This window comes from Littorina saxatilis, unplaced genomic scaffold, assembly GCF_037325665.1.
Source record: "Littorina saxatilis isolate snail1 unplaced genomic scaffold, US_GU_Lsax_2.0 scaffold_778, whole genome shotgun sequence".
NCBI lineage: Eukaryota > Metazoa > Mollusca > Gastropoda > Littorinimorpha > Littorinidae > Littorina > Littorina saxatilis.
The window spans coordinates 40,001-64,851 of NW_027126200.1; the positions used below are offsets into that span (position 1 = coordinate 40,001).

Genomic DNA, 24,851 nt, shown 5'->3' on the forward strand with positions numbered 1-24,851 from the left:
GTGTGTGTGTGTGTGCTTCCTCATTCTGCTCTTCTTTTTGGACAGGTGACCATCAACATTGATAACTTCGTGTTGTAACATGCTTTCAGAAGTTTTGCAAGTACTGGCCCCGTGCAGAGAAGGAGAAGGTTATCAAAGGGCCTTACACAATCACCTGTCAGTCCGTGTCACACAAATCCGAGCATTTCAAGGTGTACTCCCTCACAGTTCAGAAAAAGGTACGGTGGACGCCTATTGTCGGGCTCAGCTATAATTATGTGCAAGTGCACCACAAGTACCGTTCTATAATTTTGTTTTCTGTTGACTTGCATATCCGCATAGTGATTAGAGAGATTTGAGTAGAGTATGATTGCACAGAAGCTATTTGATTCTGAGAAGGGTGTATGTTTTTTTTTCCTTCTAGATAATTGCATTTAAATGCAAGGATTAAAAATAAGTTTTAAATGACGCTACATTACAAATCCGTAGGTCAGGCATGCACCACCCGACAAGAATTCGGTCAATGCTGTTTTCTTTCTGTTCTAGTTTGACAAGTGCACGGTATATTCCTTGTAGATATATCAAGTAATGAAAAGGGTGTATGTAGGTTGTTTTTATATATCTATATGTATATATGATTGCATTTAAATGCAAGGATTCAAATCTAAGTTTAACGCTTTTGATTTTTTTTAATTCTAAATGTTATACTACTAATCGTTATTCGAGTATTAACTGATCAGATCTGAGATTGTTTTAACCAAACATGCCAGACGTTAGATCTTCCGTGTAAAATATTGCGAGTGTATGTCCTTAGAAAATGAAGGCGACTCGCCAAGTTCAATTGCTGCACTACAACGGCTGGACCGGGGAGACCGGAGGAAAAGCAACAGACATCTTGGAAGTTATTGATACACTGGTGACGTCACATACCTCCGCTACGTCACAGCCATACGTTGTACAGTGCACGTAGGTGACATTTGATTGCATCGGTTATGTCAGTATATCAATATTTTATCTTTATTAAGTCTATGTGTTTGTTTGTTTGTTTGTTTGCTTAACGCCCAGCCGACCACGAAGGGCCATATCAGGGCGGTGCTGCTTTGACATATAACGTGCGCCACACACAAGACAGAAGTCGCAGCACAGGCTTCATGTCTCACCCAGTCACATTATTCTGACACCGGACCAACCAGTCCTAGCACTAACCCCATAACCAAGGCGGAGCAGCCACTAGATTGCCAATTTTAAAGTCTTAGGTATGACCCGGCCGGGGTTCGAACCCACGACCTCCCGATCACGGGGCGGACGCCTTACCTCTAGGCCAACCGTGCCGGTAGTCTATGTGTTATTAGTTATTCAAGCAACAGTTATCCAAACGATGGTGACACATTGTAGTCTAACGATAACTTTAAGATAAAACTCGTATCAGGAACGCATATATGCATATATAATGAATTGCTCCACACACAAAAGCAGGCGCCATTGCGTGTACTATAGGCCTACACCTGTACGCACGCACACACATGCGGATATTTTAACATACACTAAGGAGACGTTGTTGTTGTTTTTGTGTCCAAGTGACGGAGTGGGAAAGAGCGGTCTGTTTACTGCTTTGTCTGACGTCATCGACCGTCTGACGTATGACCGTGAGATTGACGTGTACATGACTGTCAGGCACGTGCAGAGTGTCACACCAAACGCTGTGACGTCAGCTGTAAGTATACTTTTTGCCTTTTGAACTTATCAATAGACAAGTACATTTAATGTTTACGAGAACAAGGACGAACTCATCATCATCGTCATCATCATCATCATCATCATCATCATCATCATCATCATCATCATCATCGTCGTCGTCGTCGTCGTCGTCTTGTTGTTTGAAAGCATACCTTACAAATTCAGTTAGGATCACACTTAAGAACCGAACTGTGTCATTTGTTTTCTCCCGAACGGGAATTTAAAGATTGATGGTGCAGGCATGCTCCGTATCAGTTTTACTATGTTCCACCGCAGCATGTCGTGTATTAACTTCTTTGTTAGTTGGTTTTGTACTGTAACATACATTGCCCTGTTTAAATCTGCTTTCCATTCCTGTGTTTCATTTCGTCTTGTCAGGGCAACACACACGTTTGTCTTACAGCTCAGGTATGATGCTTGGCGCTGAAATCAACATAACGCCGAAAAGCATTTCGAATCACCGATAACTGTGCTATCATTTCGGCAGAATATTACAAACACATCACAGGGGCGGAAGTGTAATTCCAAGGTCTGAAACTTCCAAAAATTGCCGAAAATGCCGAAAAACAACCACTTCGCCAAATGTGTCAAAACGATACCCCCTGCAAGATACCCCCCCCCCCCCCCCCCCCTCTGCAACATCATTGTCATGCATAATTGCTGTATTACTTCATACCGTTTCAGGTGCAATACCGCTACCTGTACGAGACTGTGCATCAGCGCTGCCAGGAAATGCAAGTCTACGCAAATGAGTAAACCCCAACGGCAAGAAAGCCTGTGTTGGTTAGCTCTGTATTTGAAAAGTGTGGACGCTGCACCACCGTTTTGAGTACCATGCAGATGTTGGTGATTCGTGGTACAAAAACAACACACACACACAAAAACATGACATTTTGTATTTATTATGTCCAGTGCTTGTGAGACAATGTCAAAAGAAAATGTTGCTGTTTTGATTTGTACATAATGCAGCTGGATTGGAACGCTTCCGTAAGTGGTTTTGCATTTGCATTGTGTAATAACATTATTAATTTGCAATTGCACTTTTGATGCACTGACTGTCAGCCCTTTATGGGGATAGTTTACATTTCTGTGATGTGTTCGTTTTGTACAGACTATACCTGTCATCGTTCATACATGTACATACTCCCCTGGATAAACAACTGCTTGAGTTGTGCTGAGGTAATGCTATGTAAGAGTCATACATGAAGTAAAGTACTTTGACAATCGGTATACTACACTGAAAGACAATCTTTGATGGGATTGCCATACGGCAAGAGAGGAGAGATGTTCATATTGTAGGTTTTCGTGGATTTCCGTATTTGTCTTTTTCACTTTATTATTTCTGTGTTTGCTTTGTTTGTTTTGTATTTGAGTGTTTGTTTGCTTGTTTTGTTTGTGTTTTGTGTTGTTTGTTTTTGTTTTTATGTTGGTAAACGGGTTTTATTTTTTCTTGCCTTTTTGACTTCATTTTTGGATTATATTTTTGTATGTGAAATTTAAAACGCTTGATTGTTTTGCTTTGCTTTGACTTTTGATTCGTGTTTTCTGACAAAACAATCTGCATACACAATTACGCACTAACGGATACGACGAGGTTAGTAGGAAAGACTCTTAAATGAAAACAATGCGATGAATAAACTTAACTTTACACCAAAAAGGTTTCTTTTAAAAGGGGAAAAATGGCAATACAGCTTAACGTTGCTGCTACGATCAGAGTACTGTTGAAGCTACTGTTTTCTTGTCACAGATAAAGATATACACAGTCAAAAGATGTACACAACTATCCCACATATGACTACACAATACTGTTTGTGTTGCCAGCCAAACAACATTTTATGTGGTTTGTAGGTTCATAAATCCCCTTAACTTTACAACATTAAGAATACAAAAACAAAAAGTGTAGGCAATTGGAATGTTTATTATTGACAAAACATAACGTTACATTTACTAGTACGTCGACCCAAAGGTACTGTGGCTCGCTTGCAAAATGCCGGTGTAACACGAGAAAATTACTCCCACGAGATTTTTACTCCGGAGTAAACATTTCGTACGAAAAAGTTACTCCCTTTACGAAAAAAGCACTCCCCCATTTCACGAGAAAATTACTCCCCAAGACAGGTGAGTTCCGAGTAAATATTTCGTACAAAAATGTTACTCCCCTGACGAATAAATAACGAATAAATTACTTCACCCAAACACAAGCAATTTAACTTTCCATGCCAGGTGAACGAAATGTTTACTCCCTTGTCCCCTGTTAGTCTTGGTGGTGGGAGGGGTGGAAGGAGGGTAGCGGGACAGTCGTGTGCGCGAGATCACTTATTGGTATTATCCCTTCGCCCGCATCCCATTTTTGCGTACGAGATTTTTTACTGGAAGTAAAATAAATGGGGAGTAAAAATTTCGTGGAGGAGTAATTTTTTCGTGCCTTGGGGAGTTCTTTTCTCGTACGAAAAGTGTACTCGGAGTAAGAATTTCGTACGAAATATTTACTCCGGAGTAAATTTTTCGTGGAGTAAAAATTTCGTGTTACACCGGCGAGGTAATGATCAGTGACGAAATGAATGACGAAGAAATGAAATAAAATGTACGTTATCCACAGTCTATCTGTTTTTTGTTTTATTATGACTAATTTAATCAAGATATAATGGTATAACATTTGCTGCTTTGCTATTACAGTTCGCCGACTTGCGGGGGGGTAGGGTAGTACGTACGTGTGAGTGGACCGCAGAATCACAGACTGTGATTTTTTTTTTAATATATTTACGCAGGCCGAAAATCATGATTTATCTTTGCCTGTTAGTATCAAAGAAATATCCAATAAATAAAAAAGCTAGAATATTACAAATGCTGAGACAATTTTCATGTTAACATCACTCGTAAAATAGAGTTGGATCTGAGTTATCCTCAATGTAATATTCCAAAAATCTCAATTATGTACATGTTCATTGCACTGATAAGCGAAAAAGCATGTATTCGAGAGAAATAAACAAACCCGTCGTTCCATTTGGACTATATACAGTGAGCCAAGACGGATGTCTGTTGAGTTTTACATGAATATGACGACCATTCCCCTTGTTGACCTACTCATGCCACAAACCTACCGCTGCATGTAGACAATAAGTGCATGAAATATCAGAAAGACGCTTTTAAATAACTCATGCATTAATGGACAATACCAATCGTTTAGTACAGATTAGAATTAAGATAAGATAAGAAAATTTAAATGTCCATTTTCATTTTACATAAACATGGACATTTGTCTTTTGGCACCACATCGCATTTCTTTCTTTATTTATTTGGTGTTTAACGTCGTTTTAAACCGTTCAAGGTTGTATCGCGACGGGGAAAGGGGGGGGGGGATGGGACCCACATCGCATTTCTAATAACACAAACACATGATCATAAAGCATAATTGAATTAACACACGTACACTACTAAGACAAACTTATCACTTGAGCATTTACATATATTTTTCTTTTCTAAATTGACACCAACCACACACGTACCACACACACTATACAAGAGAGAAAGAGGATTTTCAAAGGTTATAAAGAAAACAACGAACTATATGTTCAACATTGTGCGACTGAAATATCCAAACTACAATGACAGCGTCTCTGATTTTGTTGAAACTGTGTTTGTTCCCGGATTGCATGTTTGCTTGCTTCTTCGTGTCTTCCGTCAATATTAGACATAGACATAGACATAGAACACTTTATTGTCTCAATTACGAGAAACTCGGGTGTGGTGTATCACAATAAACAACATAAAACGTAAGAACATAAATAAAATACCGAGGAGCAAATAGTCAGCTCATAATAGTTAAGGTTAGGATCATAATATCAAAACTAATCTCTCTCTCTCTCTCTCTCTCTCTCTCTCTCTCTCTCTCTCTCTCTCTCTCTCTCTCTCTCTCTCTCTCTCTCTCTCTCTCTCTCTCTCGTATTACACACCGGTACGACCGAACTAAGGTATCAATAAATTACTGTTGTGCAGCGGGTTAAAAGAATACCCTATACCTCGGAGATATACCTTCACTCGGTCTCAACGACGTCACGTTATATGGTGGAAGAGAATGCTGTCGCTTATTTTCCACCCTCAGTTCGGTAAGACTGAAACGATGCTCAGTCACGGAAAGAACTATCCAAACTTGCAAGCACAGCCGCGGTTGTCCTGTAAGTTCCCGATCCATGTTAAACCCTCATCCTCAAAAGGAAAATAACCGACATCATTCTCTTCCACCATATAACATGTCACGTGACGTCGTTGAGACCGAGTGAAGGTATATCTCCGAGGTACAGGGTATTCTTTCAACCCGCTGCACAACAGTAATTTAACGTTACCTTAGTTCGGTCGTACCGGTGTGCAATGGGTGCTCTCTCTCTCTCTCTCTCTCTCTCTCTCTCTCTCTCTCTCTCTCTCTCTCTCTCTCTCTCTCTCTCTCTCTCTCTCTCTCTCTCTCTCTCTCTCTCTCTTTCTCTCTCGATCCATGTTTCTATGTTGGTTGTTTGTTCGTGTGTTTCTTTGTGTGTTTATGTTTTTGTGGGTTTCATTGTGTTTGCTGTAGACGGTAAACACCAACAAAAAAGTGGATGTCAAAGCTGCACACATATTTTCAGTTTTTAAATTCTGCTCTCGGTTTTAAAAGCGCTTTTACGTGTTGGCGTAGACACTCATGTCCCTGTATTTCCTTTGTGCTATTTCATAGCAGTACCGGTATTGTTCCTGAAAAAAAGGAAATTAACTATAGTGTCTACCGTAAAGATGACAACCCCCTCCCCCTCCCTCGACACACACACACGCACGCACATGCACGCACGAACGACTCAACGCACGCACGCACGCACGCACGCACGCACACACTCACACACACACACACACACACACACAAACACACACACACACACACACACACACACACACACACACACACACTGCAAAGCCAACCAAACGACAATGTAAAAAAACAAACAATTACCAGTGACAAAACAGCATGTGGTGCAACGCTGTGCACGTGCCTGGCAGTCATGTAGACGTCAATCTCGCGGTCATACGTCATACAGTCCATGACGTCATGCAGTGCACTGAACAAACCGCTCTTGCTCACACCATCACTGCAGAGTAAACGAAGGAAATATGTGTTTGCTTACATTCAGTTTTGTGCGAATATTTCGGCTGAATGCGTGCACGCACACATCATATGCACTGAAGCACACCACTGTTCTACTGTATTAACTGGTCACGTGCCTTAACTACTTCGATTCCTACTTTCATAACGTTTAAAGAAAATGAAGGAGAACATCTCACTCGCTTCTGTACGGAGTGTGACTGTTATATCAAACTCAAAGGATGCGTGCCAGCCAAAAATCTACTTCAGCAGGAGTGATATTGACAGGGCTGGATAGCGTGTTGGAGAGGGAAGGGCTTCCGAACTCAGACCCTTACATCTCGCTCCCCACCGACCAACGACGGCTATAGGATCACCTTTAACCCTAGAAGCAAAGGTTAACACTTTCTACCCCACCTATGTTGACCAAGTTTGTTTTAGCAGAGACCAGTTGTGCTGCAGCAGGTCACTCAGAATTGTAGTAACTGTGGGGTAACTGTGTATCCACACGCTGGAATGCAGGCGTTAGAAGGACGTTACAGGAAGCGACTGAAGCTAACAGTCTGAGCGGATATATCCGTACCTGGTCAGATAGAGCCATATGAGTGGGTACGGATATATTCGTACCTGGGAGACAATGAGTTAAAGCAGGAATTACGATTTATAACATATAGCTACCTGCACTGTATGACGATCTTCTGATTCCGTTGAAGATCAGCGGAATCAGCTGCAGACGCGTTCAGTGAGTTCAGCAGTTGAAGCATGTGGCCGGCCTCACACCCGACCTCCCCACTCCATCCGTCATAATGCAACAGTTGGACAGGCCTCACGTCAGCCAAGCCCTGTTTTGCGAAAGAAACAAATCAGTAGGGGGTTACAGTTGACCAATATAAATGCTCCCAACCGAAGCTTTAGCTGTAGGGTCCCGGGACCCCCAATTATGTGTTATTTGTTTTTTAATCAAATTTATTATTCATTATTCATTTATTCATTTACTTAGTTATCTACTAATTCGTGTATTCTTATTCTTTTTTATTTTATTATATAATATTTTTTTCTTCTTCTTTAATTTTTTTTTATTTTTTTTTATTTTTTTTTTTTTTTTGGGGGGGGGGTCTAAGGCCCTGTGCGCTTCTACCAAAACAGTTTTGCCATAAGGGTTTTTTTCTTCATTTTTACAGATAAGACAATGAGCGAAACTTACCTTTTTCTCCACTGTAAGCATGTAGGAGGTCAGAGACTGCATAACCGACGTCTTGGACTGGAGGTAAATGGTGTAAGGTCCAGTCTGGATAGGGCCATCCTCTTCTTTCGACCAGTACTGGCAATACGGCTGCACAAACAAATATACAAGGTGTGAGTATTTAATGCCACATTTTTGTAATCCATGCTGAAAATAGCCCACCAAACTGCTTTGTCCGTCTAAACAACAGTCATGTTTACTTGTTAGCAGACCTCTTTCTGACAAGCGAAACTATGCGAATTGACATAGTCATGTGCAACACTCTTCAACGGTTCTTTTTTTTTTTTTTTTGGGGGGGGGGGGGAGGTTACTTTTACAAAACACAAATCAATTAGAACATATATATACAGACATCCTGCCCCCCCCCCCCCCCTTCTGCCTGCACACACATGTTGAAACGGAAAATTATAGCATTTCTCAAACTTGTCTTATGTTCATCAAAGTAATATACTCGATCGCATACACTTACCGTAACTTCCTGTTCTTCATTTCGGGATGAAAGGGAGACAATTGTTGTGACGTCATTTCCGTAGACCAGTCTCCAGAAGTCCACCAGTGTTGACGGCAGGGGGAGCTGTGTCAGGATGCTGCCTTTGGGGTCAAGGAATGTCTGCAACAAACATTTACTTTGAACTGCTATCGTTTTCATCACATCTCTTTACACAGGACTTGTTTTCTTTGAACCGGGTCCTGTGGAGCTGTGCGAACTCTCCGTATTTTTTTTTTAATAATTAGACCCCACCCCCCTCCCGCAAACAAATATGTATACGTGTACGAATGTGTACCCTCACAAGCATACCTGTCAGTGGCTTTTACGCTACGTGGTTATGGGCCATGACCTTTTATTCTATGCTGGTTACTTTAATTTCTTGTTCTTGTTCTCTCCACCGGGAACTAAAAGATTATCACACACATCAAGCAATGGCTTGATTGTATTGTTTGCCATATTGCTTTGCCGATAAAGCGTATATTTAAAATACTGTCGTTTTAATGATATTAAAAGCAAGGCACAGACTGTGTTATTGTTATGAATGTCTGAACAGTAACTAAGCCAACACGTCTCGATAAAGTACAGTTTTCTAAATTACATATAAGTTGTATGTGTGTGCATACAAAACACCTTCTCAGTGTTAATGTAATTTATGTCAGACTCACGGGCATCAACACGGCATTGATGTACTGGTTTCTGCCCTCTACATGCTCCGTAAGGAACGCAATGTGGGTGTCAACTGAAAAGAAGTCACCAGCAAGGGTTAATAGACACAAACAATCCAACAGACAGACAGACAGACAGATAGGCACACACACGCACGCACGCACACACACACACACACACACACACGCACGTGTACCCGCACACAAACACGCAAACACAAACACACGTACACACACCACACACACACACACACACACACACACACGCACACACGCACTGAGAGAATGTTACCACATAATCTTTGTCTTCACGGTCATTAATTTTATCTAAAATCAAAAATCTCGGATTTAAAAGTCATCAATATAGTATTGTCTGTCAACACCGAATTACTTACGCGGTAAGGCATCAGGGTTTCTGTTCTTCGTGACGTTTTCTTCTTGCAGGGGAATGTCGTGACGTGGCTCTGACGTCAGAGCCCGCATATGCATCAATGTCTGCATGGAATACAACAAGAACAGTAATGACGAGTTAATGAATAAGGTCAATTTGCAGACACGTTGCTGCACTAACAGATTAGCCAAAGCAGGACAATATTAAAGAAAAGAAAAAGGTGACTGCAGATTGTTAATCAATGAGGCGAAGAATACTGAAACGCGTTGAAATCTTCAAGAAATTCACATACCTTTACGTCATTTTTAAGTGTGAATTAAATCTGTCCTTGCATAATTAAACTAAAGATCAACATTTAATTAGCGTAACACTATAAAACAGATGGTTTGACCATTCATGATTGTTATCTAAGAATCAATACTTAGGAGGCGGGATATTGACAATCAACTTTCTTTTTTTTTTCTTTTTTTTCTAGTTTGGGGCATTCTTTTTTTTTTCCAAACAATTTTATTCAAATAAATAACAACAATTCACAATATCTCATACAATGAATTAAATACAACTTATCGAGTACAACAAGCTAACTTTTTTTAACGTTTTGTTCTTCGAACACTCACACAAAAATGCTTCTTATCTGTAACTGCCTACTAAAAATACTTTCCAACGGTAAACACGAATTTGTTTTTTATATATACTAACGCACATCTTTCCGATTAAGATAATGTGGTTCAGTTTATACATAGTTGCTTTTTTCACCATTACAATCAACCTTCTGGTTTATTTGTTTTGTGTTACGAAACAACAATTTCTTCGAGTCATCCCTGCACAGAAGTTTGAATATCAATACATGTAAAAGGTCAGCAGTTTATATGAATTCAACATTTATCATCAGACAGAGATCAGAAAAGAATAAATGTGAGAAAAAACACACCAAAAAACATTATATCTCATCATTCAACACGTCAACAGACAGTATTCGAAAATAACTTTTAGATTGGCTTTGGAAAAGTGTTTATTGCGTTACTCTCTCGATCACTAGCTACATTTAAGTAAATTTGAGGAAATAGTGGAATTTTCTTCTGCTTTGACCTTTTAATTTCAGTTGAGATTTTTAACTTGCATACTGCCACTCTTGCTTAAAATATTCTGGTTTTGTCAGGGCGCAACGCTAAGTGGTCATTTTTTGTCGACAATCACATCCCTCTTGTTTGTATCATGCGCGCGTGTTTTCACAAAATCGGCTCAAAACGTATGCTTCTCTGCGGAGAAGGATGTTAATGCTTCTCTGCGGAGAAGGATGTCATAGGCTGTATTTGAAACAGTTTATTTTAAAATTGCTACATTTGAAAGTGTCAAAAAACACAAGTTTGTTTAAAGAAACACTTTTTTCTAAAAAGGGCAATAACTGTTGTCTGGTGCGACCAAAGGGAGATAATTCACAAATCTAACATGTTTTTCAGATAGAGCAATCAATAAGCTTTACATTTATATGTTATATGCCGTGACTTGTGTATGTTATGAACATATACCACTTGTTTGAAATCAAAGGCAGAATTCTCAATAATTATTACACGATCTTTTCATGTACATGTATGTGTATACGCCTTAGGGCCAGAACTCTTGTACGGCCGTTAACAATCTCCTCAATGTTTTTTCCCCGGAAAGTGTCTGTTAAAGCAAAACTGACGACTATTAAGCCCACCTCAAATTCCTGGTCGATGCGGGTGTTTGCACCTTCAGCTGTGATTGGCTCGGGGAAGATGACGTCAACTTTGTCAAGGGGAACAACTGTGTCCCGAGCTGTGTAGGCTTCCAGTAACGCTTCGTGCAGAAATGAATACTGATCCTGTATTTAATAGAAACAACAACATAAATTAGTGGCATACAGCGTTGCTTGTTTACAAGACATGGGCACACACGTACACACACACACACACACTCTCTCTCTCTCTCTCTCTCTCTCTCTCTCTCTCTCTCTCTCTCTCTCTCTCTCTCTCTCTCTCTCTCTCTCTCTCTCTCTCTCTCTCTCTCTCTCTCTCTCTCTGAGAGGTACCTGCTGGATAAGGAAAAGACTGTTATCAGGAACATTCACACCAGGCGACCTGTGCAAAACAGACATTATTACGAAGAAATCGAGGATGCACGGGTGTCACTTTTGGCTTTCACCAAAGCATTAACTATCTACATGGGCTAATTCTGCGAGACATATGCAGCGGGTAAATCAGAGATGCATTATAAAAAAAATGACAAAAAGAATAAATGAATTGCCTTCGAAAGGAACTGTGTAGTAATACATACCTGGCATGGATACCATGCTTGAGAAAGTTTGTAAATATTTCGTGTAAATACGTTCATTTTCAATACTTAATTCATTTGCAAATGTGTGCATTACCCATTGTCGAAAAGGCTTTCATTAGCTAAAGACATTAAACTTTCAAAGCGTCAAGCGTCTCTCTCTCTCTCTCTCTCTCTCTCTCTCTCTCTCTCTCTCTCTCTCTCTGTCTCTGTCTCTCTCTCTCTCACTCTCTCACTCTCTCTCACTCTCTCTCTGTCTCTCTCTCACTCTCTCTGTCTCTCTCTCTCACTCTCTTACTCTCTCTCTCTCTCTCACTCTCTCTCTCTCTCTCTCTCACTCTCTCACTCTCTCTCTCTCTGTCTCTCTCTCTCTCTCTCTGTCTGTCTCTCTCTCTCTCTCTCTCTCTCTCTCTCTCTCTCTCTCTCTCTCTCTCTCTCTCTCTCTCTCTCTCTCTCTCTCTCTCTCTCTCCCTTGTTGTTGTTGTTGTTGTTTTTGCTGAAGTTTCCCTCAGTGTCATGTGTACAAAAGGAACACATAAACATAGAAACGCTAACTGACTGATTGAATTGTCTTTAAAGTCAGAGCAGTAGTAGCAGTAGTTATGGGGGATGAGGCTTGAACGAGTTGGAGTTGCGGAGGCTCGAGGCCGTTTTAATCATATTTGAGAGCCCGCACACTGTGAGTAAGTGGGCAGTGTTTACCTTGACTATAGTACGTATTCTCCGTTTGATTGTATGGGTTTTTGCTCTGTTTCTGTTTGTTTTCTCTTGCTTGATAGTAGTCGTATGGTGTGATAAATTCCATTAGTTCTGTGTCAACACCTTTTTGAAGCATGTGAAATGGAATTTTCCCCACTCATCTTGTAAAGCAAAGAGAAGGAGGGGGGGGGGGTGCAACCGAAGAGGGGTATAGTAACTATACTCACAATGGCTTGCACCATCAACGTTCTCTCGTCACGCAGGCGCCTCACAATGTCAAGGACACTGATACTCCCATCATGTATCGCAGCCTGTACACCAATGTCAAGGCCGATGAAGGTCCCTGTTCTCCCAACACCAGCACTGAAAGAAAATTAAAACGATTTAAAAAAAACAATGTTTGTGACTGTACACATAACCAGGCACATGTAAACGTGTTTTTTTCTTCTTGTAACTAATAAAACAACATCCTACACACATTGATTATGGAGACTTAAACAAGTCACGTATTGAACATGTTTGGCAGGCAACTCCTTTGAGTCAATTTTGTCTGAAATGTTTACAATGTTTCGGACTTCTGTCTGTTATTAACATAATTACTTAAAGGTAAAATCCCCTTCGTGAAAACTGTTCGGCTTAATACCTCAGATCCGCCAAGGCTTTCACAAAGAGTAAAACCAAGCATCTACTTTGATATATGCCGGCAAGCAACACCGTAGATGCTTCTTCTACAAATAGGGAATTGTTTGATGGATTATATTTCCAGACTGACAGTAGGTTCAGTTAAGAAATTAATACACTCCAGACAAATAGCACCCAAGTTGTTGATAGTGGGTATGTGTCTGCGTGGAAGGATGGCCAGCCTTAACCCATGTACAATCCTGAATCATTTACACAGGAAGGACTCTGCTTTTCAAGATATGGAAAAGATCATTAAGAACACCAACAAAACATTATCTTAACAATGTACGAGTATCTTACCTGCAGTGTACTAGCAGGGGTCCAGAATCGTTGTGTGATCTGTTGGTGACGTAACGCCAGAATCTGACAAGGGAGGTAGTCGTAGGAACACCGTGGTCAGGCCAGGACACGTAGTGGCACTGAGTTACTTCCCTTGTCTCCTGCAACAAGTTTGTCTTTGTCTTTGATCGCCTGTCATTTCAACGCAATAATTCTTACCGTTTAGTGTAGCATTCTGACCAATGTTTTAAGATATTGCTTTTCATTCGTATTTTATGGCTCAAAGAATTGTTTAAATCAACAGGTAGGGTTATAATGTATGTGACATACAACTTACCTCGTTAACCTTGATAGTCAGTGTTCTGATGTAGAAGTTGTCTCTCCGCTGTGTGTGGGTCAAGGTCACTGTCACAGGGCCGTACGTGCTGGAGTTGCTCTCTTCCTCTGGCCAGTACTGCTTACACTTAGCCTTCAGACAATGACATTCTACATTGTATACTATTAATACAGTATTTGGCATGTGCAGGCAGCTGAGAACACATTACTGAAGCCACATCTTACCATACACGGTTTAAAAGCTAGTAGACGTCATATTTCTGTTATTCATTTTATTTCATATCTGGTTCTTTTGCCAACGTACGTACTGGGATTTTTTTAATGGTTCTGAGAAACTTTGTCAATGCAGCATGTACTAAAATTAAAATGAAGCCCTATGCGTTTGTGTTTAATAATTAGACAATATATGAGGGAACAAGGCATTGGGGCTGTTTTCAAAATGTAGATGAGATTTGAACAATGCATGTGCAAATGTAAAGCATTGTGACTTTGTTTGACATTTTCAGATGTTCTTTGCTCGATAAAACTATTACGGTACATTATGTGCATAACAACTTCAAATCATCCCTACCTTTCCCCCTTCGCTGATGTTGGTCAGCATAACGATAGTGCTTATCTTCTCTTGCCAGATCATCCGCCAGAGGTCACCAACAGTATTGTCCCTTGGGCCTTGAATAAAAACAGTAATTAGTTAACTAATTAATCACTCTGTGCATTTGTTCATCATGTCCAGTACCATTTTCTTTTGTCATAGGTCCCTTCTGTCTCCATCTCTGATACTCAGTGTCCCTTGAAATCTGTATGATTAGTATGTCCAGAACTCCCCCCCACACACACACACAAATTCCTCAAAACACCCCCCCCACACACACACACACACACACATCTATATATATACACGGCTTGTGTCTGTCTGTGTGTTCGCGATGCACGGCCAAAGTTCTCGATGGATCTGCTTCAAATTTGGTGGGCATACATATATATATATATATATATATATCAAGGAAAATCAAGAAAAATCAAGTGTGTATATATAATCTATGTAATATATCATATATACACACACCAACCCTCATACTAAACACACGCTGAAGAGGACCTACCTTGTGCTGCAATATATGCGCGTTCAGACTGGAATCCCTGCAACGAGAAGCTGTTTGGGTTAACGTGTGAGATGAATAACAGATTTGTCAGATATGGATAGATTAATAGTTATTTAAATAAAATACAGCTGATAGCTGTTCAGCTGCACGCTGTTGTGACATTTAGACTCTAAAATATATCCGCCAAACGTCTCTGCATATACAGCGCAACACATGTAAACTTCATCAAGGCGACGATGATACAAATCACCTGCATTAGGTGTTAGTGTTGTGCCCACTCATCCAATCACCCCATGCCCCTAACTACCTAGACATGAATCACCACTGGTCTTTTTTCCCGCGCTAAAAAGCAAGTACGTTCGAGAATATGTAGTGTTGTGTCATTGAATAAACCTACAAATGTCATTAACGTCCCAGTCTGTCTCAAATGGTTTACAGAACGATTACTATTTTCTCATGAAAAAAAAGCAGTTCTAACCTTATCGAACACACTTGCAAATAGCATTTAATAGCATTAAATGACACAGTTCGTTTGAATGGCTATTTAGCTAGCTCGCGTAAACCACACACCCGTTTTTCGTGGTTTATCTAACCCGTGAGCCATCGTGAACCCGTGTGATCTATTTTCCTTTTTTTCACAATCTAGTAGTCAGTTTGTGATTTCAATGCGACTCGCTGTATCTGCAATAGCACGTTATTGCGTACCTCTGAATCTAAAACGCAACAAACGGCTGCGAGTCACACGAACTGAGCGGTGGCGGTTGACCGTTCAAAGAAACTGGCGACATGCAGAACATTCGTCTGCTATGAGAAATACGTTTTGCGGGACACGCTTCCGGGCTACATGTACCTTTTTTAAAACGTTCAAAACTTCAAGTTGTACTGATCTTGTCTTGATGAAAAAATAATTATTGTATGATTTAAGAATGTTTATGTAACAAGCTGTCAATTTAATATTTAGATTTTAAAAGTTAGGTCTAGCGCCAAAACGAGCTGTCCGATTGTCTGGCCACGCAAAAATAAATTCTTTGAAAATGTCTCGCTCTTTACGGAGGACACCTGTGATGTTCTCAAGCGGTGAGTGTTTAAATGAAAGGGTGTTTGTACCGTGTGTAAAAGCCTGACAGTGTCTGTGATGGTTTACGGGAAGCTGAGTGTGCCTTTAACGTTCTGAACTTTGAATGTCAATTCTTCGACCACTTGTTCTTACTCCCCCACCAACCTTGACCTAATCTCAACATCGAGGCCAAAGAATCTGCGCGCGCACTACACTCACCCTATACGTTAACTAACACAATCTTCCCTTATTTCTGTCCTTTCCATCCATTTTTTTTTTTACATTTACGGTTGTTTCCTTATGTCATTACATCACGGATCCAAGGGCTCGCTCATATGCACGAAAAAAGTACCAACTTGGTTGAAACTAGCCACGGGGTCGAAATGGTTGAAATTAAAATTCGTGTTTTGTGTGTGTTTTTTTTAACGAATCCGCCCGCCGCAGATGGCTCCCACCCATTTGGTATCTTTCTCGTGCATTTCAGCCCAGGAGACAAATGAACAAACCCTGATGTAGCTTGCGTTGACAAAGTCTGTGGCCGACCCTTCAGCATATCCATCCGTTAGGATTACACGATTTCGGTCATCTGTAATAAGCAAGAATAAATTAAAAAAGGTATAGGTATATCCATTAATAATTAAGCATTTCTTTAAGCAAAAACATGCCTTCATGTGTAATTTGTATCATGTCATAGTAGTTTTGCATTGCTGTAATATCAAATAATTTGATTGTTATGTTTTTCGTCATTGCGTATCTAGATCAAATAAACGATAGAGATCAGTTAATACACATTTCAAGATATCATGAAAACTAATGTATTATGGGAAAAACGAAATATTTCTATTGCCCGAAATAGTACGTACACGGCATAACTTGGGCGAATCTGTTCTTGCGAATGTTCTTCTGAAGATTGCCTGCCTCCTGCGGCTCTTCCTGTATTACCTTTGGTATGGTCTGAAACAAAAAATGCAATATGAAGGCTCAATAAGGTATTTCCGTTTAATTGTTTTTGGAGGTGTGTAGGTGCAAGATTAAAATGCTCAAAAGGAGTCGAACCAAACACTCATGGGCTATCATACAAGAGTATGTGCTAGGTATGTGCAAAGGAGTTGAAACATAGTCATACAGACAAACAGACAGAGAGGCAATAACAGGACGAATGGACAAAGCAAGTAACATATCAATAAGCGGTAAAGAGACGCAGGTATACAAACAAACAATCACAAACGCCATAGAATGAGTACGGAAGGATTCTTAAGGAGCTGACTGACTGCCAATGTGGGTTTAATTAACGGTCTCTTAGACCAGTTTGTCAGTAGGGATTCGAACCCACGCCGATAGCGACGACTGGTTTTAACCCCAACGCGCTACCCATTGAGCTATGTCTCCGCCCTCTGAGAACAAATCACAATCAGTCACTAATTAAGGCAAAACGTATTATCTGGTAAACAAAACCACCATAATAACGTGCCACCAGCAGAAGTCGAGTAGTAACTGAATAGAGTGAAATGAAATACCTTGAACTCATCTCGCAGAGCACCAGAAGCCAGTCTGTCCACCAAGTACTCCTGCACGCGGTCCAATTCTGAAGCCTCGGCCCGGAAACTTGCGTACGCGTCATCTTCACACACGTGACCATTTTCCTCCAATGATCTTGTTTCTTCTTCGTCGTCTTCCGAGCTTCGCGTGATCGTACTGCTGAGCGAGGGACGTCGACGGGAGGATGACGTATTTGATAGCGTGACGTTGACATAAACATGGTTTTCTGCTGATGCGTTCTTTAGAGGCTGATGAATGGTAGGTTTCACAGCAGCGCTGGGTTTGGGTATCGGTTTCTCTGAAACGACAGTGGAGCATTTAAAATGTTGGGTTAAAAAGCAAAAATGTTACGTTTGTTGAACGTTTAATCATGAACACAGTGAGAGAAACATTCACTGGAACCTCGATCAACCGACCTTAAAAATACATTAACAAGATATGACGTCAGGCTACAATCAAATGTCAATAATGAACATATGTGACCCTCCACCACGAAATGAGTCGCATGTCACCTCGCGCGGTTCTGCGCTAGGCTTAATATAAGTCCGTGGAGTGTCTGGTAACAGTGTGAGGGTCACCTTAGTCACAGGCTTATAACTCAAACAATGTTTTCGCTCTTTTCTAAAACGGTTTTCACCACTGGATAGAGCATAAAAAACTCTTTAGGAAAATGTAAAAATATGAAAATCATGCAAAGGTGACATGCGACTCATTCCGTGGTGGAGGGTCACATATGAACACTGAGGCTGGGTTGTTGGGTTTGCTCTTTCAAAGGACATTTTAATCCTGCTTGAGACATTATCAGCGGAATTATAACTCTCTGTCAACTGTCCGTTTCAGTTATGTAGAAGCAATGACTCTAACGCAAATGTTCTCCAGCCTAACCACACGTAATTCAACGACTTGACAATGAGTACACAAACAATGAACTTACAATGTAAACTATATGTTTACTAACCACATCATAAAACGTCCAACCCGTGAACTGTTCCAAGACTTAGCAGTGTGATACAAAGTAAAAGTCTGACAATAATCTTGCTCGAAGTGCAGTCTTTTTCATTAACGATGCTGTTATGTAATCTTAATTTAAAGAAATTAAGCACTAACGATAATATGTGAGAGAAAAAAAATAATTCGAGTAAAACATCCTAAATATAGACAACCGAAGGAAACTGGAGTTTTGTGGAACCAGTATCCCGGCACCTGAGAGACTAAAACGTATTGCAATTAACAAGCAAGTTTCATCCTATCGTAGGTTTCGTTCTGTCATGTTTGGTTTCTGTCTTGGTTTTGTCTTTCTTTTTCTTGTCAATGACTGGAGACAAATACCTTTAGTAGCTGGGTGTTTAGCTGCGACATGCGACTGTTTTCCGCCAAACCTGGTCTCTGTCTTCTTTGATTCATTTGCACCTTGTTCTTTCTTATTTCGCTTCCGTCTGTGATATTAAATGATAAAACAAACACAAAACATTCAGCAGTTGCGCCACGGAGTGACTGAATCAGTGAGTGAGTACGTAAGTGATAATGCAAGTATGTGAGTAAGTTTGTGAATGATTAATTGAGCGATCATGTGCTGAGTACAAACACAAAGAAATAGTGGAGAGAGAGTGAGAGAGAGAGAGAGAGAGAGAGAGAGAGAGAGAGAGAGAGAGAGAGCCAGAGACAGAGAGTCAGAGAGACAGAGACAGAGAGGGAGTGAGAGAGATAAACAGAGACAGAGGGAGAGACACAGAGAGAGAGAGAGAGAGAGAGAGAGAGAGAGAGAGAGAGAGAGATATACAGAGACACAGACACACACAGAAGAGAGAGAGAGAGAGAGAAAGAGAGAGAGAGAGAGGGAGAGAAAGTGAGAGAGAGAGAGGGAGAGAGCGAGACAGAGAGAGGGAGAGGGAGAGAGAGACAGAGACAGAGAAAGACAGAGAGAGAGGGAGAGAGAGATGAAGGGGGAGATAGAGAGATGAGGAGGAGGAGGAGGAAGACAGACTCACAGCCAGACAGACAGACAGAGAAAGACTGAGACAGAGAGACGGAGACAAACAGGCAGATAAACAGCCTGACAGACAGACACGCAGAAACAACAGTCACAGGCAAATTGACAATAGACATGCAGAGTTCTATCATTACACTATATTTTCCTTAAATATGACTCATGTCGGAAGAAGAGAGAAAGTCCCAGCACGCAGTGCCTGGTAAACAAAAAGTGGTAATTGTATGGAATTTATCCAGAGCTGCACCTGAAAACGAAGAAGCCAGCCAAAGCAGCCAATAGAGCCACAGCCAGAATAGCACCGACAACCCCTCCAATGACACCGCCCTGACTGTTTCCATTTCCCGCCGAAGATGTTTGTTTCAAAGCTAAAATAATAATTAAAACGGGATTAGAGTTCATTTGATCACAATTCATTCAAGAGTAAAAATGCATTATCAAGCCATGGTCATGCAGGCGTATATATACGCGCACACACTCACACACACACACATACACCCGTGCGCATACGCACACACGCTAATATACAGACATGAACTACAATGAAATAATTGTGCAGTTTTACCGACATTTTATATAATTTATAATCAAAAAGAAGAACCACATACCTTTGCAAAATGGAAGAATGAACTTCTTTTCGCACGCTAAGCAAGATCCATGGAAGATGTTACAATCTGCTTTCCCAGCACAGTTCCCACAGCTCAAGGCGCAGTCCTCGCCGTAGGTCCTGTTGTTACACTCTGAACATGAGACGAAGGGAAATGGTGGTTATTGAAGATGAATAAGGGTTCAAGTCTGATACTAGTTGGGCGAAGTCGACTTCTCGAAGTGTACTTCACGAAGCTCGCAGCAAGAAGCTTTGGCTCTGAGTTTTCGGTAAAAAAGATGTCGCAAAGTTTTCGCTAAGTCAATGTTGGGCTCAAATAAAGAAGAGTTTCGAAGACAACAGAATAACGAAAAGGAGAAGAGTAGATATAATGTAAACTTTCTTCCAACCTTTGCACATCATTCGTTTTCTTTTTTCATTGTTTTGATTGTCGGGGTTTTATTTGCCAAGACCACTGGCACAGTAATTTAAAGTGATTAAATGCTGTAAACAAATGTCTCTTATTTTGTGTGTGTGTGTGTGAGGTGTGGAGGCAGTGGCGAGTGTTTTGATGGGGGCTTGGAATAAAAACATTACATTCACATTAACAAAATAAATAAAGTGATAATAAACTAGAACATAACATCTGCTTAAAGATACTGGCGAGGCTTTACATGGGATAAGACAATCCCTCCACTTGATGTACACACGAAAGATCAACATCAGATCAGTGCCAGATTATTATACAGCAGCAAGGATAATAATGTATGTATTGAAGATGACAGTAGCTTGTTCATTTCAATGTTGTTGTTTTTTTTCTCAGGTGCCAGGAGATTGGATCTGCATAACTCTCACCTACTACAGGGTGGTCCAAAAAAATGTAGACAGATTGGCTCTGCATAACTCTCACCTACTACAGGGTGGTCCAAAAAAATGTAGACAGATTGGCTCTGCATAACTCTCACCTACTACAGGGTGGTCCAAAAAAATGTAGACAGATTGGCTCTGCATAACTCTCACCTACTACAGGGTGGTCCAAAAAAATGTAGACAGATTGGCTCTGCATAACTCTCACCTACTACAGGGTGGTCCAAAAAAATGTAGACAGATTGGCTCTGCATAACTCTCACCTACTACAGGGTGGTCCAACAAAATGTAGACAGTTTTGCGTGCCTGTCATTTCTGCTACAGGGCTCCCACCTATTCTTTTTCACCTGGAGTGTCTCACACAAGCATGAAAGTTTAGTAAGGCACAGTCTTTTCTTCTTTGCAACATCATTTCTGGGCGTAGTTCAATAGTTCATCACATTCTCAATCCAAGCACCTCGTCTCTGGATTTCGGCTGCGACACGGACATTGAAGTTGTTGATAACTCTGTCCAAGGTCTCGAGTGGAATCCTCCTGATTTCACGAAGAATGTTCTCCTTTAGCGCTTGTATTGTCTGTGGATTGTTGTGGTAAACCCTTTTCTTCAAGTACCCCCAGAGGAAGAAATCTGGAGGAGAAAGATCTGGGGACGAGGTGCTTGGATTGAGAATGTGATGAACTATTGAACTACGCCCAGAAATGATGTTGCAAAGAAGAAAAAACTGTGCCTTACTAAACGTTCATGCTTGTGTGAGACATTCCAGGTGAAAAAGAATAGGTGGGAGCTCTGTAGCAGAGATGACAGGCACGCAAAACTGTCTACATTTTGTTGGACCACCCTGTATTTTGCACAGATTGTTTGCATTCAAAACGCTTACTTCCCTTTGCTTTCTCAGATCATACTTTTTACTCACCCTGTTGGCAGTCCGGAGGCTGATACCCAGCACTGCATCCCTCAGGACAGTTTCCGGTGTCCTTGTCGCACACAGCGTCATTCTTACAATGACCACACGCATTGCTGCAGTCAGGTCCGTACCTCCCGTCAAGGCACTCTGAATACATGGTATGAAAACCAGAGAAATGGTAGAATTAGAGATACCAGCGGGAATGTTCGAGAATAATCAAATGTAATGTATGGCACAACACAAATCTCTAGCCTCCCTCTCTGAGATGCGTTTGAAGACAGACTGTTAAAAGAGAATAAATGTATGTACATAATTATGATAGAATATTGATGTATGAATTGAAGAAATGTATAAGAACACAAGAATGTATGAATGACAAAGAACAAATGTTTATTTTTGAATGTTTTATGTATGTTTTATTACGGACACAAAAGCTCAGCAATGCAATTTCTCTTTTAGAGATTAATAAAGTTATTGTATTGTATTGTATTGTATTGAAAGGGAAAAAGACAGCAACTCGCAAATTAATACAAAACATGATGTCTGCAACAGCTTGTGTTTCATTGATCGATTTGACGTGTCGTGAGCGCGAGAGTTGTGTGAACATGGGTCTCTGTATGTCTGTGGGTGCGTAGATATGGTCGTGCGTACGTAAATGCGTGGGTGCGTGCGTGCGTAGACCATGTCTAACATTGCAATTAACAGCAAAAGAAAAAGGATCTTCACAATATTTCTTTAGAAATAAAAGCAAAGATGCCCCACCTTTACAGAGCGGCATAGAAAAAATGCCCTGACACGCGTCACAGTGTCCAGTGGTGACGTCACAGGGTGAGAGGTCAGCACATTGACCGCACTGCTGGCTGCAGTTTTCTCCGTATGTCCTGTTGCTGCACGCTGAAACACGTTGACAGGGCATTCAGTACAGACGCACACACTGGTGCTCAAGCGGAGCCTTAGCTCCATACGATATGTTCAGATGCTCTGGTAGGTTTCGGTAGCTCACTTGTGGAATAACTATGACATCGTGGCTTTTGCACTTCATTAAACTACATGTACTGGCCTAGCGAGTTATAAGCACATTACAATCCACACTTTCCTCTTCTTGTTTACTCGCGACAGTTTTTTCACAGGGGCCCTTGGTGTGTGCTTTTATAATTATAAGCATTCCATGTGGACTGCCGATTGGTCCTCTCCCTTCTTTTCTGGTGTTGATTCTCGTTTAAACTATGGACAGCAGGGCCGGACCAAATGAGTTGTAAGGGGGGGTTCCTCCTTTTTTTGGGGGGCAAATCAGCGAAGTGGCGAAGCCTCATAAGCGCGCGCCTGCTTTCCCCCGGAAAATTTGTGAAAAACGGTTAAAATCTGTGCAATCTGGTGCATTCTGGGCCTTGTTTTGAGGGTTAAGAGCAGCATTGTTTTTGGTGCTAAAACTAGTAAAAGTCAAAGCAAGGTACATGCTTTTTCCAGGGGTGGGGTTCCGGAACCCCTGGACCCCCCCCCCTGGGTCCGGCCCTGGACAGTGAAACAACAACAAAACACATCCACAAATCAGTACAAAACAGGCTTAAGAAATAAGACGGAGACTTAAAGGCGGTCCCTAAATTGAGCCCGAAGTCGACTTCGCGAAGCTTGTGCGAAGTCTTTTTACCAAACATTCTGTGCCAAAGCTCCATGCGGCCAGCTTCCAGAAGTATGCTTCGCGTAGTTGACTTCAATTAGGGACAGGTTTAACCGAATCCACAGTACGAAACAGAAACAACGTTAAAAACAGATAGATTCGCTCATACAACATTACAATGCCGTAACGATCGACAACAAACAGACTCAGATACTTACGATCTTGACACAGCGGTAGTTGATACCCAGGCTCACACCCCGCTGGACAGTGTCCGGTGTCAATGTCACACACAGCGTTGTCCGCACACTGACCACACGCGTTGAAACACCCAACGCCGTAGTAACCGTCAGCGCATCCTAGACAACACAAATCCTAAGACTTATTCATTACTGACAACATAAACCATTCTTATTCTTGAGTTATATAATTTCTTTACTAAGAAAAAAGGCATTCTTATACGTAAAAAGATGTTTCATTGCATAGAAAAACGCACTTGGACCTAAAGTAATATTTGTTACTTAGAAACACATGCTGAGACGTAGATTAACATATCTTCGAACAATTGCCATGGACCAGTCGTTCACATGTTAGCAGTGTCAAAACGAACTGTCAATGGAATGTGACATGTACGCAATTACACTAATGCATACTGTGGGTTTTGTATGATTTTGTTCCTCCTACTCCTCCTATCCACCAATTTGCATTCGTTTAAAATGCAAAATTACAAAAAGACAGCGTCAATAGTTTATTTTAAATGCACGCTGGAATGTGACGTTGTTGTTTTTTAAAGCATTTGAACAGTGAATACGTAGTATAATTATGCTTTCATTATATTAAACTCGTCTTTTTTAATCTCTTCTTCCTCCCGTCATTCCTTCGTTCTTGCCTTCCGTCCTTCCTCCCTTCCTTCCTTCCTTTCCATTTTTCTCTATCTCTCGATCTCATCTCATGTTCATCTTAGCACGTTGAAATAAAACACATACCATCAGGACAGGTACCAAAATAGTTATCACAGGTGCCGTTGTTGTGACAGTGTCCACTGCACGCCCTGTCACACGATGCTCCGTACAGACCGGACGTGCATACTGAAGACAGAATAAGAAGGTATCAACGTGTATCCTAAACAAAAATGAACACAGTCATTCGATTTCCACAATTCATGTACACTATTTTTGCAATGCTTACTGCGTCGCGAGGTGTTTACTAAAAAACAAACAGAAATCGTATGGACACGCAAACAGGCACATTTCATGCAATCTCTCTCTCTCTCTCTCTCTCTCTCTCTCT

At 41.0% G+C, this 24,851-nt stretch overlaps 2 protein-coding genes across 2 annotated transcripts in view; one reads left to right on the forward strand and one right to left on the reverse strand.

Moving 5' to 3' along the window:
• The window catches only part of LOC138954652 (receptor-type tyrosine-protein phosphatase alpha-like), a 25,264-nt gene extending 20,947 nt beyond the window's left edge, over positions 1–4,317 (forward strand). The window contains exons 16-19 of the mRNA XM_070326443.1: positions 90–218; positions 794–945; positions 1,558–1,693; positions 2,401–4,317. Coding sequence (XP_070182544.1) covers positions 90–218; positions 794–945; positions 1,558–1,693; positions 2,401–2,472 — 489 coding nt within the window. The 3' untranslated portion in view covers positions 2,473–4,317. The remainder of the gene's footprint in view (positions 1–89; positions 219–793; positions 946–1,557; positions 1,694–2,400) is intronic.
• LOC138954651 (receptor-type tyrosine-protein phosphatase mu-like) lies at positions 3,475–24,649 on the reverse strand (the record flags this gene model as incomplete). The annotated part of the gene is given in 23 exon segments (XM_070326442.1): positions 3,475–6,441; positions 6,695–6,830; positions 7,502–7,665; positions 8,028–8,156; positions 8,536–8,676; positions 9,222–9,295; positions 9,617–9,716; positions 11,315–11,458; positions 12,834–12,969; positions 13,588–13,727; positions 13,904–14,035; positions 14,474–14,571; positions 15,006–15,042; positions 16,569–16,648; positions 16,926–17,016; positions 17,580–17,899; positions 18,931–19,037; positions 19,836–19,956; positions 20,197–20,328; positions 21,956–22,093; positions 22,709–22,840; positions 23,783–23,920; positions 24,548–24,649. Coding segments are annotated over 23 exon segments (2,864 nt in total), but the record flags the coding sequence as incomplete, so codon positions are not given.
• Positions 24,650–24,851: the final 202 nt, after the last annotated feature.